This window comes from Pithys albifrons, chromosome 3 (genome assembly GCF_047495875.1).
Source record: "Pithys albifrons albifrons isolate INPA30051 chromosome 3, PitAlb_v1, whole genome shotgun sequence".
NCBI lineage: Eukaryota > Metazoa > Chordata > Aves > Passeriformes > Thamnophilidae > Pithys > Pithys albifrons.
In genome coordinates, this window is record NC_092460.1 from 90013787 (window position 1) to 90034752 (window position 20966).

General features: G+C 43.2%; 3 protein-coding genes across 4 annotated transcripts in view; 2 read left to right on the forward strand and 1 right to left on the reverse strand.

Annotated features, from left to right (window-relative positions):
- RSBN1L (round spermatid basic protein 1 like) overlaps nucleotides 1-6654 on the forward strand; it is a 44742-nt gene extending 38088 nt beyond the window's left edge. For both annotated transcript variants that reach the window (XM_071552699.1, XM_071552700.1), the window contains 3 exons: nucleotides 597-764; nucleotides 5352-5460; nucleotides 5546-6654. In XM_071552699.1, the coding sequence (XP_071408800.1) occupies nucleotides 597-764; nucleotides 5352-5460; nucleotides 5546-6202 (934 nt within the window). In that variant the 3' untranslated portion in view covers nucleotides 6203-6654. The remainder of the gene's footprint in view (nucleotides 1-596; nucleotides 765-5351; nucleotides 5461-5545) is intronic.
- An 8046-nt stretch (nucleotides 6655-14700) lies between these two features.
- TMEM60 (transmembrane protein 60) lies at nucleotides 14701-18626 on the reverse strand. Its single transcript, XM_071552701.1, has 2 exons — nucleotides 18540-18626; nucleotides 14701-15357 (listed from the first exon to the last, which is right to left on the reverse strand). Exon 2 carries the CDS (start codon nucleotides 15313-15315, stop codon nucleotides 14911-14913), a length of 405 nt encoding a protein of 134 aa, XP_071408802.1. The 5' UTR covers nucleotides 15316-15357; nucleotides 18540-18626; the 3' UTR covers nucleotides 14701-14910.
- Nucleotides 18627-18989: 363 nt separating this feature from the next.
- The window catches only part of PHTF2 (putative homeodomain transcription factor 2), a 67001-nt gene continuing 65024 nt past the window's right edge, over nucleotides 18990-20966 (forward strand). Inside the window, exon 1 of the mRNA XM_071552702.1 lies at nucleotides 18990-19097. The gene's annotated coding sequence lies outside the window, so the exon portion shown is untranslated. The remainder of the gene's footprint in view (nucleotides 19098-20966) is intronic.

A 20966-nucleotide genomic window follows, 5' to 3' on the forward strand; every position in this document is an offset into this window, starting at 1 on the left:
CAGCGTCTTTATGAATGGCATCATAGAGGTTCAGTTCAGACCCCATCCAGTGTCTTGGGCAGGTGTGTGGTGATGGGGCAGGTCTGAGGGCAGGCCAGGAAGTCAGTCTGCCAGGGAGGATCAGGTCCAGAGACTGCCAGGTGGGTGCATCATGGCAAAGCTGTCCTGAGGACAAGCTGAGGAGCCAGTCTGTGGCCCAGCACACCTCTGGCTGAGATGGAGACCAGTGCTCCTGAAGCGTGGCACAGACCAGGACTGAGGGTCCAGGCTGAGCTTAAACAGAGCTCTGGGCCTCTTTGTGTCTGTGTGGAGACTGAGTGAGGATGCTCAGCCATTAGGGTCTTCTAGTTCACTTTGGGCTGTTGACACTTGTTGTTAGTGTTGGTTGGTTTTTGTCTTTACTTTTATTAATTGAAACAAGTGTTCTGATTCTTTGCATAGCCCATTACATTTTTAATTTGTCTTAATTGCTACTGTTTTTCCCATTTAACTTCTGTCTTCTCACTGAAGGGAGGAAACCCAGTCCTATTGGCTGTGGTGGAAATCGGGTAATTCTGAGAAATTTCTGTATCACTGTTACTGTTTCTCTTACACAGAACTACCAATGAAATAAAAAACTTGCAGTACCTACCTCGAACCAGTGAACCCCGTGAAATGCTGTTTGAAGACCGGACACGGGCCCATGCAGATCACATAGGACAAGGCTTTGAACGACAGACCACGGCTGCTGTGGGAGTGCTGAAGGCTGTGCACTGTGGGGAGTGGTAGGTGTTGATTGGCTTCCCCAAGGCGTTTGAAAAACATTTGCCTGAATTTCCATTTTGAATTGGCAGTAGGAGTGCAGGATGGGTTGATCTAGGATTAGAGATTTAATGAAGACTTGGTAGATAATGGCTGGGCACTAGGTAGGTTTTTCCTCTGCTAGATTGCATATGGTTTTCCTTGGGGTTGAAACTAGAAAGGTAACTTGCAGGGACAGTGTAATAGCTGTGATTGAGTTGCTGTAATTGAGTTCATGTTAGATGTAAGAACACGCTTTGTTTTGCTTTAACTGGTGCGTGTGGACTGACCTGAGCTGCTGCCTCAGAGGTGCACATGGAGACCTGCTGGCACTTCTTCATGTTGTCTACAGATGAGCAGAATTCTTAAACTTCTGCTTCCAAGTCACAGCTGTTATAAAGCTGATTTATTTGTGGTGGATCACCTGGGAAGAATCTTGTTGGAAGTTACATGAAATTCTTTGGTGTCCATCCTTGAAATTCCCATGTGAGAGTCAGGAAATGAATGTGTCTCATTTGAAGGAATTTATGTGTCAGCCAGGTAAAAAGCCTATAATGATATGGGCTTCCTGGCTCAGATCTAAGAAGAATTTTTCAGGATCTTCTGATTTTGGTTTGGGAGAGTGACCTTACTTTTGGAGATTACCTTTGCATATGTAAACACTAAAAATACCTTTTGATCTTTGTAAGTGTCTAGAAATTAGAAGGGCAGATTCCCTTTGGGAAAACGATGCCAATTTGTGTTACAGTGCAAGAGTTCATTGACATAGTAAGTAGAATAATTGCCATTGGGGAAGAACTGGGTTGTTCAGGTAGTAATGTGTGTTTTTGGAGGACTGAGGTTTTGTAGTTTCCTTCCTCTTCAGGTCAGTGATAGTGGGAGCCTTTAGCTTCCTGCTCACTGTGTGAGCCACTGGGCTGAATTAGCAGGGCAGGAGCTGAGATAACTGGGTAGGTCTGAGTATTTTAGATTTCACTTTGCACAGAGAGAGAGACTTTCAAAGGAAATAAACAAACCAGCCAAAGCCCCACTCCCCAAACTTGGGTGTCTGTGGAGATAATTAAGAATTTAAATTGATAGTAATTCTTCCTATTCTCATCATATAGCTTTGTAACATACTTGAAAATAGTTCAGTTTGGGCAATATAAAAGAAATATCAGCATTTCACTTCAGCATAAAGACTGAAAATGTATCTTTTAATGCTATAAAAAACCATATAAACATTTTAACATATAAAAAAAATTGGGACTGATGTCTGGAGAGGAGGAAAATACACCACAAAAGCAGCACAATGAAAATTATTTATTGCAAGCTTGATTTGGCCCAAATTACAATTTCTCCTTTCCCTTTCCTCTTTTGTGTAACTTTGAAAAGCCACTTCAGTGTACTTAACATGATGAGAACTAATTAGGGCTTATGATAATGAAACATCATTGATTAATGTGACACTTTAAAATAATTTCAGATATTCATTTTACCATAGTTTGTAATCTGTGGGTAGACTTATTTTAAAGGAAACAAAATGCATGGAAGTTGTGAAAAAAATGTTGTTTTTTTTTTTTTAATCTGTTTGAGTAGTTGAATGAACCTGAAAACCTGGAGATATTCTGGGGTGATTAAGGCACTATGTCAGTACAAATGGATGTGTTCCAGTGATGAGATAATGTATATAAAATTCATGTTTTCTGGGAGGAGAAAATAAAGCAATTCCTGGACTGGCTGGACTGAGTTGATTGTTCATGTTTAGTATGAAAATGGATCAAGTTTGCAAAGAAAGCTTTATAATCAAGAAGTTGCTGTAGATTTAGAGAAAATGGGATTTACTGAGTAGTTGATGGGCACAAATGTTAATGTTAGGTGGGTAATTGGTGTGTCTTTCAGAACAGGCAGGAACAGAACTGTTGAAGGGCAAAAAGCAGATTTGGGGGCTGGAAACACAACTAGAAACTAAACATAGTATTCTGAAGAAATAAAAATACTTTTTCCTTTCCCACATGTGGCTCTTCATTTGAGATTTTGTAAAATTGCTGGATTATGTTTTTTTTAAACCGCTTTGTGTATTTGCAGTTTGACGAACAACTTTGGCCATTGCTGGCAAACATTTTAGAGATTGCACTGCACTGAAGTCTCATAAATGGGGGTTTGATCATACAGTTTCCTTACTGCCATTTTTGTAGGTGATACCAAGTGAGCTTCAGAACTTGGGAAATGCTTTAAGTTAAACAAACTTTGAAGGTTTTTCTGTGGGAAATTTGTGGAGGGTGTTGCAGGGACAGCAGAAGGCAGTTGTTGCAAAATGAAATCTGTTCTTCAGGAAGCATTTTCCAGTTTGTGTTCCAGAGGCTGAAGGTGTTAGTGCTTTTCTGTGTGATCATAGGAATTTGTTGTATATTGCCAGACTGTGCATTAGGTCAGAAATATTAATGGTAAAACCTGTAGTTTTAATCTGTTTTTGAAAAGTTAGAACAGAAAGGAGTGTAAGGAAAAAAAATACTGCCAAAAATAGTTGTAGCAGTATTCTAGTAGAGGCTCAAATGGGTTTTTCTGATTTGATTTTATGCCTTCTTGGATGTTAAATGAACTGTTGTGCTACTGTTTTGTTTGGGGGTACACAACACCCTCTAAATTTCAGGTTTTGCAAAATATCTCAAAGTTGTGCTAATGATAAAATCTGCAAATGCAGAATTTAAAATTATCTGGCAGTGTTTTTTCTCAGTTGTTTGCAAAAGGAATGTTGTGCTTTGTGATGGAATGGCAGCAGTTGGTGATGCATCCTGCTGGACACATAATGGGGACTGAGGATTGGAATGATAATGCAGAAACCAAAATAGACACTGCTGGGAAAACACATTGTTTGGGATTGAAGTTCTCTTAGTGTGTGAAGTATTCTTTCTATCTATTTTAATTCTTAACTTCAGTTACAAATACTGGTAACTTCAACTGCAAATTTGTATTTTAAAAACAGACATCTCCTCTATAAAAGGTAGGTTAATGCAGTTAATATTTTTAGTGCCACTGATTAGAAATGTTTCTGAAGCTTTTTGCTTTCAGTGCTTAAATCAGACCAAAATACAGAGACATATTTTATTCTCTGTAAAACTGAAAGCAAAATAAGTGGTTTGAAAAGTCTCCCTAGCGTGCTCTCAGTATTTGATGGGGGATTTTTTTTTTCTTCTGAAAATAGCCTCAGTCTGGTTATTTTTTACTTTATTGAGGTCATGACCTAAATAAAATAAACATCTCTCCTAAGTTTAAAAAGCCCAAATGAACTGTACATCCTTGCCTGCTTCCTCAAATGGTAATAACATGACACATATATTTATATAAAAATAAATTATCATCTTGCTTTTAGAGAAGTGCCTTTGAACATCCATTAAATGGAATCTGAAATGTATCAAACAGTTTTGCTGTATCAGCTCCTCCCTGGGCCCTGTAGGTCTGACTGTGCCGTGTTTGTGGGGTCAGGATGAGGTGAGGGGGTCCCTGGGGGTGTCGCCCAGCCTTGGGGGGCAGAGGCAGGACAGGGGGGGGGTCCTGGTTCTGATCCCTGATGCTGCTCTGGCTCTGATGGGCAGTGCTGGATGCACAGCTCATGCCAAGCTGTGGGCCGAGGGGCTGTGCTCCTGTCAGCCCCAGGAGGGGGAAGGAAGGAAGTCATCGACTGGGCTCCTTCTGGCTGAGAAACTGTACTTGGAAAACCACTCCAGTGTGAGCTTTACCCTATCTAAATGAAATCTTCCTATCACCACATTAAAAAAAAGGATGCTTTGAAAACCCAACACCCTTTGAAACCAAACATATGGCTCAGTTTTATGTGTTTCCAGTGAGGAACAGATTTTGGCCTTCAGATCAGAAAGTTATAAGGACTGTAGGTGGTTTTACCTTTTGTTGGCTAATTCTAGAAAATGTCTCCAGAGAAATTATATAAATGGTTTGCATTTCTTTAGGAGAGACATTTTGGGACAAGAGATGATTTCTCTGAACAATTTGAATATGGAGACAAAGCCTGATTCCTGTAGCACTCTAGTGAGCACAAATAGGGATATATTTTTAAGGGATGTTTTGTGGAGGCTGCCTGCATTGGCTGATTACTGGCATTGTGGCAGCTTAATGTGGATTCAGCTCTTACTCCTAACTCTGAGCGAGGTGGCTGAGGCTGAGATGCTGAGCAGTGGTTGCCATAGTGCTCACAGTCAGAGTGCTGCGTGCTCCGAGGTACCTGATGGGAGTATCATGTTGGAGTGTTGACAGAGTAAGCCCAGTCTATCTGGGGTATCTGCCTTTCAGCATCAGGGCAGACAAGAGGTCAGGTAAAAATAGAAATGAAAAATCCTGTTTTGCTGACCTTTCATGGCTGCTCTTACTGCCACTTAGAAAGAAATTGGGGTTAATTTGTTTAACCAGTTCAATGATAATGTGTTTTAGAATTACCCACTGTGATCAACCCTTTTTCTTAAAGATTTGGGTTATGCTAGAATTGGGTTTTTTCTTTATCCTTGCCTGCTGATTTTGTTATTCTGCATAGCATGTGAGTTTCAGCCCCTGATTGTGCACTTCTTACTCTTCTGTAGGTCTGAGCAGCCTCGTATAACCAAAGATGTAATTTGTTTTCACGCTGAGGATTTCTTAGAGGTAGTTCAGCGAATGCAGCTGGATTTGCATGAGCCTCCGCTCTCACAGGTAAGCATGCTGAGAACTGATGGTCAGTGTTCTCTGAGTAATACGTTGGTTTTCACCATTTCCACCCCCTCCTTTTTCCCTACAGTGTGTCCAGTGGGTTGATGATGCAAAACTTAATCAACTGCGAAGGGAAGGCATTCGATATGCCAGAATCCAGTTATTCGATAATGACATTTATTTTATCCCGAGGAATGTTGTGCACCAATTCAAGACAGTCTCAGCTGTGTGCAGTTTGGCTTGGCACATCCGGCTCAAGCTCTACCATTCAGAGGAAGAACTCTCTCAAAACACAAGTACTGTTGAAGCAGGGACCTCTGCAGACCCCAAGTCTTCGGTTGTTGGACTTCAGACGGACGGCAGAGTTTGTGCGGTGAGCAAAGACACCTCCGAGGACCCCAAATTCTCAGATGCTCTGCAGAGCAAGTACCTGCAGCAGGAATTTATGCCGATAAAACATGAACCTCTTGCATCTCACCGAATAAAAGAAGAACCCATGAATGTTGATGTTGCTGAAAAGACAGTGGCACCCAATGACATCAGGGGACAGAATGTTCAGACTAGGCCGGATCACGCGGAGCTGATGTCATTAAAGTTGGAAATGGATTCTAAATTCGAATCTGGCAACAAGGACTTGCAAGGCAAGTTGTGCTCTGGAGGTCATGTGCATCCAGATGATACAAGACAACATAGTTCATCATATCCAAAACTGCATGGACAAAGAGAGGATGATTTTTTGTGCTGAATTTGTATATATGGTTTTAAATTCCTTTTTAAACTTAATGATGTAATAATGTAAAGATCATAAATTGTGAGGCAAGTTTGTGACTTGCCTTTGCATCTGTTACAGAAAATAGTTATGTAGCTTTGTAACATTCCTCAGTGCCTGTCCATAACTGTGAAGTATCAAAGCACTTAGGGCCAGATGCACTGTAAACACTGCAGGTTTAACATAAAGAAGTCTTTAAATAATTTTGAGTTGTAGGTTTTAGAGTAGAGCTGACATTTAACATATATATTTTTTGTAAGATGAGCCAGAATTCTTTTTGACAATTCCAGGCTTTTCCATAGAGCTTATTTATACCAATTTTTTCATTTTAAATGTGTCAGCACTGTAGTGTAAATATCTTTTTTAAAAATCTTTTTAGTGTGATTTATACTGAAATGTGAGCCGCTTAATAAAGGTTCATAATAACAGATTGGTTTTATTTTTGGGTCTGCAAAAAATAATTCAGTTAAACTGCCTCTCTTAAGTGGTTGTGTTTCTACCTGCACTAATGCATAGGATGCCCTTATGCCTTGAGGGTGAGGAGCTGTAGGAACTGAGGTAGAGCTGAGGCATCTTTGGAAATGGAGATTAGTCAGAATGCAGAATCAGTCATCCCTTCACAGGAGTCTTTACAGGTGCCTGTTCCAGGCACTCCCCAACCTCCTGCTGTCAGATATTAATGTGGAACAGAGAGACAAACTGTTTTGGGGGTAGTTGGACACCCGGTGGGCTCCAGGAGCGCTGCCAGTACCCACCTGCCTCTCTCCAGAGGAGCTGGTGCAAGGGAGCAAACTCCCTTCTGTGCCTGCCTCTTCATCCTGCTCAAGGCACAGCTGAGAGAGTTCCATTTGGCATGGAAAAAAAACAAACCACAAAACAAACCAAAAAAGCAACCATCCCTCTCAGATCAGCTACCTGACTGAATTCAAAACAAATAATATTTAAGTGGTTAGTTATCAAGCTACAAAGGCCTGAACTTTAGCAGTGACCTGTGATTCACAGAGACGTGTCTGGGTTTGAATTGATCCATGTGCTGATAGTGCCAGGCAATAAAGATACTTGCCAGTGTGTGTAGTAGGAAGGTTCCTCATGAATCACAGTTTGGAAGTGAGAGGTGTTTCATTGAGGAAATAGCAGAGGTGTCCAAGTTAACTGTTGTCTTTCCCCACCTATGGAACACTTGTATTGGCTTAAGCTGTGTTCTTAGGGAAGAGGGTTTCAAGGCTAGTGAGCATCTGATGTGGTAATGGCAAAACTCTGTCACTTAACTTATTTATTCTCTGTGTAATGTATTCCTGTATAGTTCAAGCACAGCTGAATGATGTGTCTTTTTCAGGTAGTTACACATGGCAGTAAATGCTCTGAGCATGTCCTTCAGCTACGTATGTAAAACTTATAATCCAAGGCCTGTTGTTATTTCCAAAGTATCTGATTTTTGTTTGGATTTTTCTGTAGAACTTTCTGTAAGTTGTACATCCTTATGTACCCAGTTTATAACTTTCAGTGCACTTAGTGATCCCTTGGGCTTCATCTGCAGCAATAGAACAACATGATTTTCAGGTGATGTTGAATTTAACTACTGGAGGTCCTTGTGTTGCAAATGTTTTTTGCTTATAGGCTGTTAAAATTTAAAATTTGCTCACACCTGGCACTAAAATCAGCTATTTAATGGATGAGTGCCCTGATTTGTTAGGTATGTAAAGGAATTACTAATTAAATCGATATTTGAATTGCTAAACATTACTCCTGCATAGCCATAATTACGTATTAGAGAAGCAATAGAAACGTGAGTCTCTTGGATGTGGCTGATACGTCCTTAAGTCTTACTGCTGTTCTCTTTGATGCTGGCTGAGAGATCACTCCCAGTGTTGCAGCCTCAGGGATCTCACTTTCCCCTCACGCCGTGAGCACTTTCACGTGTGATGTGGTAAGTTATTACTCTTGCAGACTCTTGATTTGAAACAATTATTTTGTTCATGTAAGAATTTGAGCTCTCCTGATAGTAGGAATGTGGTCTTGGCTCCCTTTGTGTGCTCTGGATTATCTGGAACCTTCCACCCATAATCTCTCTGGCTTTATGAACATCCATACACAATTCCATGGCCTTCCCTTCCTGTCCTCTGTGCTGGCCCTGGGAGAACAGAAACAGCAGAGCTGCAGGCTGTGATTTGCACCAAGTGTGCAGCTCTCGAGGGTCAGCCAGATTTAGCAAAACCAGCCTTGCTAGATACTGCTTTTTAAAATAAAAAACACACAAGGCAGCCCCCTAAAACTATTTGGTTGACTTAAAATAGAAATCTTACCAGTGTGCTGGCAGTGCACATGCTGGTTCAAGTAATGTTTTGTAACCTGTTGGATTTTGGTGTTTACATCCCTTGGGACAGCTGATAACTCTCTGCAGCATAAGCCCTGTCCAGACTGAAATAATAAATCTTTGAAAGTAGTTTAGCAAATATGACTTTACACTTAAGAGTACAATTTTGTTTCCTTTTGAAGACCTGGTCAGTGGTCTTGGCTGAAGTGGCTTCGAGTTTTTGCTCCGGTATCTCTTGGTTTTGAGATTTTACTTCTAAACTGCCACATTTTCAACCCAGTTTTTTAAATCACTTTCAGAATTAAGAGAGTAAGAAAGGTGGCTTATTTTTTGCAATTTTTCTGCTTTCTTTCTTGTTTTTTGAGACAGACGAGATTCTCACTTTAGGCAGAATTCCTTGCAGACAGAATGTGAACCATACTGGGATTACCAATGGCTACCAGACCTCCCTTTGCATTCACAGGTGTCAGCTTTTGAAAGAAAAAAAACCCCAAAAAACAGGTGGTGTCTTCTCCCTGTGGTTGTTCTTTGAGGGAGGGGCACTTCTGAGAATTTCACCTCCCAAATTGTTCATTAGTCTGACAAAGGTCTTGCTTTGGTTTTAAGTGGTCCTGTGCTATATTCCTGTTGCATACAACTTCATCTTCAGACTTTTGCTTCAGCAATAAATCTTTCATGCCTTCTGGTGTACTGAAATTGGTCCTTGCTTGCTGCTTTCCCCCCTTCTCTGGATTTTGGCGATACATGAATTTATTTGGTTGAAATCTCCAGTTGTCTGTCTTGGCCCTTGTTCTTGTGCAGACCAGAGAGATCTGCCCAAGGCCCCTGGCCTGCCTGGGGCACTGTTGGCATCTCCCTGCACTTGCAGTGCTGTTCAATTAATGACATGACGTGCAGAAATGTAGATGTTTTCCTGGGTCCTGGTACATATTTTTGGCTGGCAAAGGACTGCCTTGTTACAGTTGTTACCAGAGCTTTCAAAGGGGGTAGCTGCTACTTTTTTTTTTTTAATATTACTGGATCTTTTGAATCCACTGGCGACTGACTTCATGTGTTACATACAAGTGTTACTCAGTGTTGTGTCACCCCCAGCCCTCCAAATGCCTGCAAATTGACTATGAAAGAACATTTTCATTACAGGTACTGCTGGCATGCAGATTTTCCCTTCCTTGTTACTATAGTGGGTATTTCAATACTACTTTAACTGAAATATTAATTCTATCTAGTATTAGAAATAAAGTATTATTTCAGAGGGTGATGATTTAATTATTCATCTGTGAAAGAATTCCTTGGTTATCAATAAAGTTGATTTTTAAGCAGATATACATGTGCACAGTAAATAAATTGGAATTGCAATTGATGTAGGAAAAGGAAACCTGAAATAGTAGAATGCTGTGAAAGAGATTTGAAAAAATGAGAAAATCTTCCAAGAAACACAGGACTGGTATTCATTGATCAAAACTGTTTTCTGATATCTGCATGTGAATAAGGATGCTGAATTGACCGAAATAAATCCATGATTTTTCCTTGCTCTTTGGCAAAATAAACTGTTGTGAGATTGTAGACTGCCATGTGACCGTGCTAGGCTGAAAGCTGTACATTGTGAGCAAGAGATCAAGGAACTCTGCAGACTTCTCAAGTGTCATTTTACTTGTTTTCTTCTAGTGGTGAGGTACGTAGAGAGCCTTGCCTTTCAGTCAGTCCAGCGCCTGTACCTTGCCCTGGATGTGCCCAAGCTGGAAATGGAAAGGAAAAACGTTCACTGCTCTGTGCTTTGCTGTGAATGATTGTTGAGAATGTTTGATTGTGAGTCACTGTGTTCAGCTGATACTTTGTTACTTTCTTACACAGGTGAAATGCACTTTAAAACTGTATAATAGAAGATACTGATATTTTGTGCAGATCCCACTGAATTTGCAGCGTTTGTGGGGAAATTTGGGGAACCGATTCCCATCAGTCACTCATTTCATTTTTCTTAGAAATGCAAATTGTGTTCTGTTCAGAAGCAGTGATTAACTTCACAGTATCTAGGCTGCTGTTTCTGTTAGAATCATCAGGGATACTGACTTTGCAAATTTAGTGTATTATATTCTAACCACTGTTTTTCTCTGTGCTTTGATGCTGATATTATCTCTGCTTGGGAACTGTGCTGTACTTGAGTGCCAGCTAAACATTGATCTTCTCTTGTTCTGGTCATGCTGATAGATGAGCCTACTGATGAGGGTGTTAGTCCTAAATAGTCCTTTAATATTTGGTGTACAGAAACCTGATACAAACATTGATTAAAACAGCAGTTTAAACTTCTATTTTTATCAAGTTTGTTTTCTCAGTAGCTGTTTTGATACTGTGTTTTCTTTTACCGTTTAATTTGCTGTCCACCAGAATGACAGTGCCCTGTTGGAAGAGCTCAGGCCTGTGGGTTTTATGGAAGCTTTTTGGTCTAGTTGTGTTGACACAAAACGGGGCAGTGAGCTGAGAAAGCTGTTCCCTGTGTGTCTCAGAATGAAAATCTTGAGAATTAGATCTGTGTGTGGGAGACTAATGCAACATAAGTCAAGGCTGCTGAAGCTTTATCCTAAACAATCACAGCACTCAGGAACTCGCCCATCTCACTGATGCAGTTGAGTGTTTTAGTTAATCATAGGGAAGACATTTTTAGACTAAAAAACATCTTTTTGCAGTGATTTCTTTATGAACTTCAGAAGGAGCACTGAGATAAAAGGTAACCCAGATGAACTAAGCTCGCATTTTCCTTTCCTCCCTGTTTACTACACTGTATGGATATTTTTCTTACATTTCCCTGCTTGGGATGTTGGTTTTTTTAGCAAAGGCAAACTGAAGGGAGTGGCATTACTGAGTTGCAGATTTTCTTACTTTTTATCCAACTTCTGTACAAATACTGGGAGAAAATGTAGAATTTATATTGAACAGTACTGTAGTGATCCAACTGCAGAGGTTCCTTAAATTGCCTTAGTTCTCAAAGCCTGGTGCTTTTCAGCAGCAAGTTGGTACCCAGGGCTGTTCAGGTCTAAAAGGCTCATCCAAACCTTGAAAAAGGTACAGTGAAAAGGTACAAACACTTTTCCAACTCAGCATAGTTATTTTTACTTCAGTCTTAATTGAAATTGTGATGTGTTCCATGCTAGTGCTGTGTTTATTGTGCTAGTAAATTCAACCAACCTATTCCTGAGGATGCAGATATTGAGGAGCTTTATTACTGAAAAGCCATGTTATTTGTTCCCAAAATGATGTTACAACAGGGAACATCTGACATTAAAATTATCAGTTTCTGGCAGTCTCATAATTTTCACTTTGAATTTCACTTCGTGTCAACCAACTGGGCAAATGTGAACATTTCTGTGAGGTTACCCAAAGATTTTGCTTCTGTATTATGATGCAGATGTGTCAGAAAATAATACTAATAATGCATCCCTTCAATGGTTCTGTCCCTCAGTCCTGTGCCCACGACTGTGGTATTGTCCTCCAGTGCATTTTGTGTGCGAGGACACACGTTCTTAGAGCATTTGTTGTAGGAGGGGATGTAAATGTCACACAACTGCATTTCCCAAGTATAAAATACACAGAAAACTGGATACTGTTCTAAATGGTAACAAATCAAGCAAAGCAGTATGAACTGGTAATTGACAATATAGTTTCATGACCTTTCACACATACACATTCAATATTTAATCAGATAAAAGTAACTTGCCTGCAATGGAAGCTGAAGTGTTCAAACTTCTGTAAGCGATTGGAAGAAAAATTTGTGGAATGTATCTCTCCATGTACAATAGATACCAGCAGTACAGATAAATGCTGCTATTTCTTTCCAGCAAGCTTTTGAATTGCAGTTTTAAACAAAGCTGCTGAAGGCCAAGTTCTCTGCCCCCATCAGCTGTCAGAGGGAGCTGAGACAAGGTCCCTGTGTGCCCTTCTCACCCAGCACTGTGAGCCATCTGCCCTGCCAACGTCAGTAAAGCTGCTCTTCACTTGTTTTATCTTGTTAATTTAATGAAGATCCGTTGGTAAATTTAAGACAATGTGTGAGGAGCACTGGTTGCACTGCAAGCTGTAACCAGTGCCTTTGAGAACAGCCTAATTATGACCAGGTGTAATTAATTCCCACAGCAGCTTCTGGAAAGGTCAGAGTGGGCGACAGTGTACTTTGTATCATAAATACTTCGAGTGAAGTTCTGATATCACAGAAAAGGAACACTGTGTACAAAAAGTATCAGCACAGTTCAGATCAGCTACATGTGATACAAAATACTAAATCAAATCGGGTATTCCTCATGTTCCTCATGTCCAAGTACCCCTGTAAGGACAAGGAACTTGGAAAGTTGAGCACTTCCAGCTGGCAGTGTGTGACTTCTGTATGACACCAGCAAGAAACATCTACTTCAGCTTTCAAAATCATTAATTTATTTCAAGGTTTGTAAACCTTTTTTTTTTAAAGAAAAAGTCAAACCCACAATCAAAACTCTTGCTCTTTTCCTATTGAATTAGAGGCAGCAATTAAAAGGAGATTTGTAATAGCTGTGAGCTTCTAGTTAATTAGAGATGCCAAACTTTCAGATAATTGTTACATCTGTGGAAGAGAAGGGATTTATTAAGGGGGCAGAGTCACCATTCATGGCCCATGTTGCTAATAATACACCAAGTTTTAACGAGGCCAGTTCTTATTCTTCCATCATTTAAGTTATAACAATCAGTTCCCATCCCCAGCGTGGCTGAGCAAAGCTGCTCTGCCCTTCTGAGCTGTGTAGGGGTGGGGATTTTTATTTTGTGAGAATCATCAGATGGGTGAGCACTGTGAGTGCTCATTGGTCCCATACCAGAGGTGTGTGGGTTACCTGATGCTCATAACTTGGGGCTGGCTATGTGGATTTGTGTTATTTTTTTATTTTCATTATAGTAAGGGGTTATAAATATTTCACATTTTTTGACAACAGCTGTGGTTTAGATTTCTTTTGTCTTTGTCCTTTCTTGGCTTCTGCTTTGGCGAGGTAGGGCAGTCAACCACTCTGACGCAAAGATGATTTCAATTCTTTCTAAAGATAATTTGTGACCTGAACTGAGACCCAGTGCCTTGGAATGGAACATGTTCTCTTAGATGAAGCTCTTTCAGCAGTCTCAAACAATGTGGTTCCCCTGTATTTTCACCCACATCTGTGTGACTGAACAGCAAGAGTAAATTCAAACACTTCAGGAAGGATTTTTTTTCCCCCAAACAAATACAGTTCAATGTCCATAATTAAACTTTTATCAGTGAGACTCTTTGATCTTGTCATGTCCTGTTACCCTAGACTGTTTTTCATGGGCTCTTTTCATTCCCCTGACACTCTTTTGTCCCTAGGAACTGTAAATGGATCAGTACCTTCAGTGTGCATGTTAATAGTGTGCTAGACAACTGCTACGTTTGAATTTGGTGTTCCTGTAGCTTCTGAAACAGCACTTTAGTCCACAAAGTATGCTCATAGTTCCAGTTCTTCCCACTTGTTCCCTTGTTACCCCCAAAAAAGTAAAGTTTGCTCACATCTGAGTTTGCCAGTGCTCCCTAAATAAAGCCAAGGCTTCACCCCCAAAGATTTCTTATCCTTGGGCATTAAAACCTGTCTTGTTCAAGTACCCCTTTTGGCAGGTACAAATGCAGGGCTGAACTTACCCCGTGGCTTCAGTCTCTTGCAGCACAGGGGACTTCTCACTTGGAAAGGAATTGCCACTGTCTCCCTTTTTTCCGGATCTGAGGACTACTTGGCACAGTTCAGCTCCTGACCTTTTTCTCTATGGTTAATGTACTGGTTAGTGGCTCTTTCAGCAGCTTAGGAAATAGTGCTTATTTTTAGTGGAAGTTCAGTCTCACTGTAAAAAAACAAACCCACTGAGTCACTTTATTCCTTTTCTGCTCTTATTTGGCAGCTGTCACTTGTTACTGATTTAAAGGCAAATTTAGCTCCTTATGGAAATTACTGTTAACTGGTTATTTCTTGACTTACAGCATAAGTAGCAGAAAATGTTTGTCCTCTTTCCAAGGATTACTCAGTGTGCTGAATACTCTGGGTAGAACATTTGTGGTTCCTTTGAGAAGATCTTCTACCTGCATGTGAAGAACCTGTGTCTTATTCCATGTAACAAATAACAGTAATCATACTAGAACAGCTAATGTTGGAACAAATACTTTTATTTACAAGAGCATATGTGACAGTTTTAAAATAAAAAAATGGAACAAGTCTATTTTCAGTCTTCAACCTGCTTTTAGATAGTCTCCAGCTCGACTCACGTGGCTTTGTAGTTTGAAGATCAAAATCTGTGGCAAAATGGCAATAATCTAGTACTTTGCTGCCAGTCATGGCACTGAAACCCCCGGCAAAGCTCAGTCTCTTTGAACATAGAAGATGTTGTAGCCAAGTTCCACCATGCCCCCGATGAGCAGGGCCCACAGGGGGATGAAGACGTAGGCCAGTTTCATGGTGGTGAAGCGCTGCAGCTTCGCGCAGAGGGCGAGGCAAAAGGCCACCTTGAGCAGCATCGCAATGAGGTACCAGACTTTCTTCTTCATGTTCTGGGAGCCGTTGCGAGGGTCAAAGCCCGACTTGCACCGCCCAGCCATTTTTACAATTAACATAACTAGAAGAATTGTATCAAATATCCACACTGGAATGAAAATGAGGAACCAGTTCCATGGGGCTTTCTCATCCAACTTCAGCACCAGCATGATGAGGAAGAGCAACGTGAAAAGCCATGTCAGCAGTACCCTTTGTGCCAGGGACATTCTCATTTAAACAGCTTTGAGAGGAAGTCCTTCACTGTCAGCAACAACCTAACAAAACAAAAGGGGGAGGGAAGGCATCAAAGATGGCACTACATGACCATTAAGCATATTCCTTGGAGGAGAGCAGTTTCTGGTTCTGGCTGTCCCTGCCTTCCAACGTCACCCCCATGCTCTTTCCTGGCACTTCTTTTGTAACTACCTTGCTCAGCCAAACAGAGTTTGCTCCAGTCCACCATTCCCTTTAAGTGCCTTAAGTCAGCTGTGTAACTGCCTTAATCTAAATTTGGTGTGTGAAACAAACTGTGCTTTAATCCTGAACCGGCTGTCGAACTCATTTAGGGATTTCTGAATGCTAAAAATGTGTTTAGATCCATTTTCCACCAGTACTGAGGCACTCACAGTTGACAGCTGAAAACAAATACAATAAAATAACCACAGTAAATGCAAACCAACTATGGGGCACGAGTAACAAACCCCTGCGAGACCCTGCAGAGCTGCAGCTGAAGTGACCTGGCCCGTGAGCACTGTCCAGCTTTGTCAGGCAGCAATCCTGGAACTGCTGAAAGCCACGGCTCAGGTTTGCTCTCAGGCAGGGAGGGGTCTGAGCAGGCAGACCGTGGCTGACAGGAACACTCCTTGGGCCTATTGCCTTGGTGGGGTATTGGAATTTCTATGTAGTTGTGACAAAAGAAACAAGGACAAGTGCATCTGCCACTCCAGTCAGGAAAGCTGGTTTTTATATTCCTAACTGGAAAGTTTTCACCACTGCATCTGCCAGAGGCTTCTCATTACAAGTGTAAAAAAGCAACAGTGAGAAGAGCTGTGACCTTCCTCTGTATTTCATGCTACAAAGATGAATAACTAATATATACATACCAGTGAAATGGTGCTGAAATAGGTTTCTTAATTATTTTAAAAATTAAGAGTTTAGAAATTTAATAATTCCCTTTAGAACACTGACATTCTTTAACCTGAAATAAGAAAATGAGCTTTGATTTAGTCCAGATTACAAAAATATTTGAAAAAAGTGAAATGCTGTGTTCTGTGTGAAGCATTTAATCCTCAGCACCAGATGCTCAGGGAAGGAGGAGATCTGCCTCCCCAGTGTCCCTGCCCACGAAGCTGCTGCTGCTTCTTTCTCTGTAGTATCACCAACCCTCACAACATCAGCAGACTAACCCTGTTAAACTCATCCAATGAGCAGAAATCTCCTACCACCTTTTCCTTTTTAACTGGGTTAGTTTTTTGCCACATTAGGAAGTTGAACAAATTCTGTGCTCAGAGGAGTTTCAGAACTGGAAGGAGGGAAGCCACAGTTGGTGCCTCCAGTGGTGAGGAGATGACCTGCTCCCTGGGGGCGAGGGGATAATCATTTTGTACACCACTAAAATTATTCTACAATTGAAATCTGTGTCTTCTGACACACAGTACAACAGATCTACTATTTTGTTCAGTTGGGTTTGAAATTTCAATGGACTTGATTCAGTGGATAGTACTAGGATTTCTTTCAAGGAAAAGATCCAATTTTGCCTAAAATAATCCTAACATGGGAGTTGCTGTGAGTGCATCCCCTCTTTGTGCTGGGGCTGGCACTTGTGTGACACAAGGCAGGCCAGTTCCTTCAGCTGAAGGAGCCAAAAAAAAAAAAGGATTTTGTAATCTGTTTTTCACAGTCCCAGTTCTGCTCAGATCACCAAAGGGTGTGGGGAAGGCCAGTCACTGGCAGGGAGCAACCAAGACCCCCACCCTCACCTTCCCTGGGGAAGGGGCCAAGCTCTGCAGTGGCACTGAAGAGTTAATTGCTAAGGGGACAAAAATCAGGGGAGGTTTGGATAGCCTTGTCCTGCTCTTGGTACAGAAACAAACCCAAACCAGGTGGCAGGGGCAGAGGATTACAGAACAATTACTGTGTTCTGCCCAAAGCATTTCCAGTATTTGGAAAACAATTCCAATATTCCCAAGTACAAGTCTGTGGCTAAAGTGAAGAGTCGTGATCTGAAGTTTCAACATTCTTTTCCTGAGAATGTTTTCTCAAAACCAGTTCTAGAAATCAACACTAAAAACACAACAAGAAGGAGACTCTCTTATTAGCAAACTGGAGAAAGCAGAAACCAAAGAAACAGACTGGAAACTTGGGCCTGAAAGGAAAAAAGAAATTCAACACTGTTAGAAGTATCAGGTTATCAGACACTCAAAGAAGGTGCTATCACCTGTCTCTGGAGGAAACAGGAAGCTGCTGAAGATGTATTACATGGAGCTACTCAATTTTAAGGTTGCTCACTGAAAATACTTTCAGTTTCCCAAGTGTTCAGAACCACTTTGTAACAACAGTAAAAAGCAGAGTCAGAACACTCAGCACGGGAACTCATGCCTTGATCGGACTTAAAGTTACTGTAAGATTGGGCAGAACTGCTCAGCCTCAGTCAATTTTAGAGGATTTTTTTGGTGAAAACTCAAGAAAATCCAAGTGTTCTTTTGAGATCTTGAAAGTCCAGGTAAAAAAAGCTACCAAATTTTGCAGAGAGACAGCTGGGTATAGAGATGACAATAATGGAGTGTTTGATTCCGTGGAGCATCTCGTGATGAGAGAGGATGGGCAGATTGAGCCCGGCTATCCCAGCACCACGGGCAGCGCTGGGGACAAGATGCAGCTGTGGGACAGGCCTGAAGTGGCTCTTCTGTGAGAACACTGAAGGGACGGCAAAGCTGAGTGTGAAAATAGAAAAGCTCCTGACACCTTGTAGGACCCACAAAGTCTGGAAGTGACAATTTTCCGCGATGAGAGACATCTAAGAGCATCACTGACCTTGGTGGAATAAGCTGCATAATCAGGATATTATGACAGCTAATTATGTCCCATTTAGAATGAAAAAAATAAGGGGAGGGAAACTTACACATGACATTCGGCTCAGTGGTAATGATAACACAGATCTATACATTTACATTTAAACTTTTAACATCGCCTAAAAAAGTCCTGAAATTTTTATTATGCTGAAACCAAATTAAACAGAACGCCAACTTGATTAGATGGCATTTTAAAACCTATTTATGTACTCAGTATGAGTAATTTAACATCTAGACAGAAACACCGCGGTAGGCCCTGTTCAAACCCCGTTTAAACACAGCTTTGCCATCCACAACCTCGGCCCCTCCCCGGGCGGAGGGGCCTCGTTCCGCCAGACCCCGCTGTCCTGGGCCGTGCCGGAGGTCCCCCCCGGCCCCGCACCTACCGCAGGTCGCGGCGCATCCCCCGGTCCGCGGGGCCCGCGCTCAGCTGCGGCGCCGCCGGGCCCTCCCCGCCCGCTGCGCCTCACGGGCCGCCCGCCCCCGCGCCCGCCCCGCGCTTCTGATTGGGCAGCGGCCACGGCCGTCCTGCTTTGCGCCGCCACCATTGGGTAGTTGCCACGTCAATCAAGGCAATCCCCGCCTCCCGCCCCTCGAGTAGGGCCGCCCCGCGCGGCCGGGGCGGGGCTGTTGTGGACCACGCCCCTCAACGCCGATTGGTGCGAGGAGCTGTCCGTCATAGCGGCCCCGGCTCCGCCCCGCCAGCTGCCCGTCAGGCGCAGGCCCGCCCCCTCGCGCTCCTATTGGCCATCGCCGCGGCCAGTCCCGCCTCGGCCCCGCCCCCCGAGGGCGCGCTGTTGCTGCTGCCGCCGCCTGGGCGCGCGCGCCGCTGCCCCCGCCCCGCGCCCGCCGCCAGCTGTTGCCTCTCGCGCGCCTTTCCCGCCGCCGCCTCGCGCTCCCAACGCCGCTGCGTGCGGCGCGCGCTGCCCGCGGCTCCGCGCACGGTGAGAGGGCACCGGGGGGGGGAAGGGGGGACAGAACCGGGGGCGTCCCGGCCCCGTCCCGGCCCCGCAGGGGGCAGCGCGGCCACAGCCGAGCCCCCCGCGCCGCCGGGGAACGGCCCGACCGGGGCGCGAAGCGGGAGCGAGGCGGCGGTGCCCGCTCCGTGCCGGGAACAGCGCGGCGGTGGAGGCGGCGGACGCGCATCCCCGGCCAGGCTGCCCCGGGCGGGCGGCGGGAGGGGGCGGCTGCCGCTCCCCACACCGGGGGCATCCCGGCCGGGACAAGGGCGGGCGGCCCGCGGCCTCCCCGGCGCCGCGGGTTCTTCGAGCGGGGGCCCCCCGGGGTCGGGGCCTCCGGGGCGAGGGGTCTGAGCGGCTGCAGCGGCCCCTCCCGCCGGGGCTGCCTCTCGGGGCCGGCGGTGCCCGCGGTCGTGCCCGCCCCGCCGGGGCTGCAGCGGGCGCGGAGGGGCAGGCACGGCCCGGCCCTGCCCGGGGCTCCTTCGCACCCCGCGCTGCCCCAGTGCCCGTGCCAGGTGATGGCACTTCGCTCCTTCCCATTAAAGGTCCTAAATTTCAGCATGTTCACGTTCGCCTGTGGCCTCACCTCCTGTGTTCTTATGTTTCACGTACCGTCTTCTTTTTCAAATGTTTTCCTACTTATTCTTTATCCCCTTTTTGTTTTTCCTGTTTTCCAGGCTGGACCAGTGGCAACCTGACTGCAGTTTGTCCTTGGTTTTTAAGTTGGGAATCAAAATGTTAGGAGACTTCCCATCAGTTAAAGTTTCTGCTGTCGCATTCCTTTCCCTGGTGTTTTATGTGTTGTCTTTTCTATGAGAAACAAAGCTGGGGAAAAATTCTTCCACAGCAGTAGAACTATCCAGGTGTTCGTTTCTTTTACTTTTCATACATAGTCTCTGAGTAGATGTGACCCAGGTGTATCAGATTCAGGCCAAGTTTTAATCTGTACTGTCAAGGTCTGTGCTTATTTTGTTTTTTATTTCTTTCACATGTTGTTGGTCGCTTGAGAAGTTGTGCTGCTGAGTCTTCTTCCATTGTGTTCCAAATTTGCCAGTGTCTTATCCATCCGTCGTATAATTAACTGGAAAAAAGTAATTAATTGGGAAACCTGACTTGTTGAAAGTACTTTAATTAATGTTTTGAAATTCTTTGTGATGAAATGTTCTTACAGAAAATGCAGCTGCTTTTGCAGTTGGGACACACGAGTTCTCTAATAGGAGTGAAGCTAAATGCAGTGTGTCATCAGTAATTTGTCTGCTTGTATCTTCCCGTTGATGCTGTTAAACAGATGGTGGTATCTGTTTTATCGGGGAGAAATGCATCACTTGAAATAACCTGTTAATCTTAGTAAGTGAATCCTAATATCTTTAGCTGCGTTTGGAGTGGTCAGTAAGTAGTAGAAGGATGTATTTCTGTTATATACATTAGCACTTGGCATGACACTTTGTTTTCGTGGGGTTAAGAGGCTAAAAGTGTTCAGTGAATAAATCTCTGGGTTATAAATAGCTGTATTTTTTGGCTATTTTTGTAACTCTGGAGGTTTTCATGATCTTCTTTGATTTGCCTCTTTATTTTTGACTCCCTGGAAAGGATAATCCATTTCTCAGAAGTCTTATTTCTGTTCCTGTAAGGTGTGTATGAACTGATGTATCACCCCCACAGGCTCCAGTGTACAGTATTTGCAGGCAATTTTTGTTTCTGAAGGTGAAGGCTGAGAGCTTGGAGCCTGGTGTGTTTGAGATCCTGATCCACGTTTCAAGTGGAATGTTTGTGCAGTTAAATGTTCTGTTGCTATGTTTTACTGCCAGTGTGTGTTTTTATTTTGGATATAAATATTGCAAAGCATAAAATACA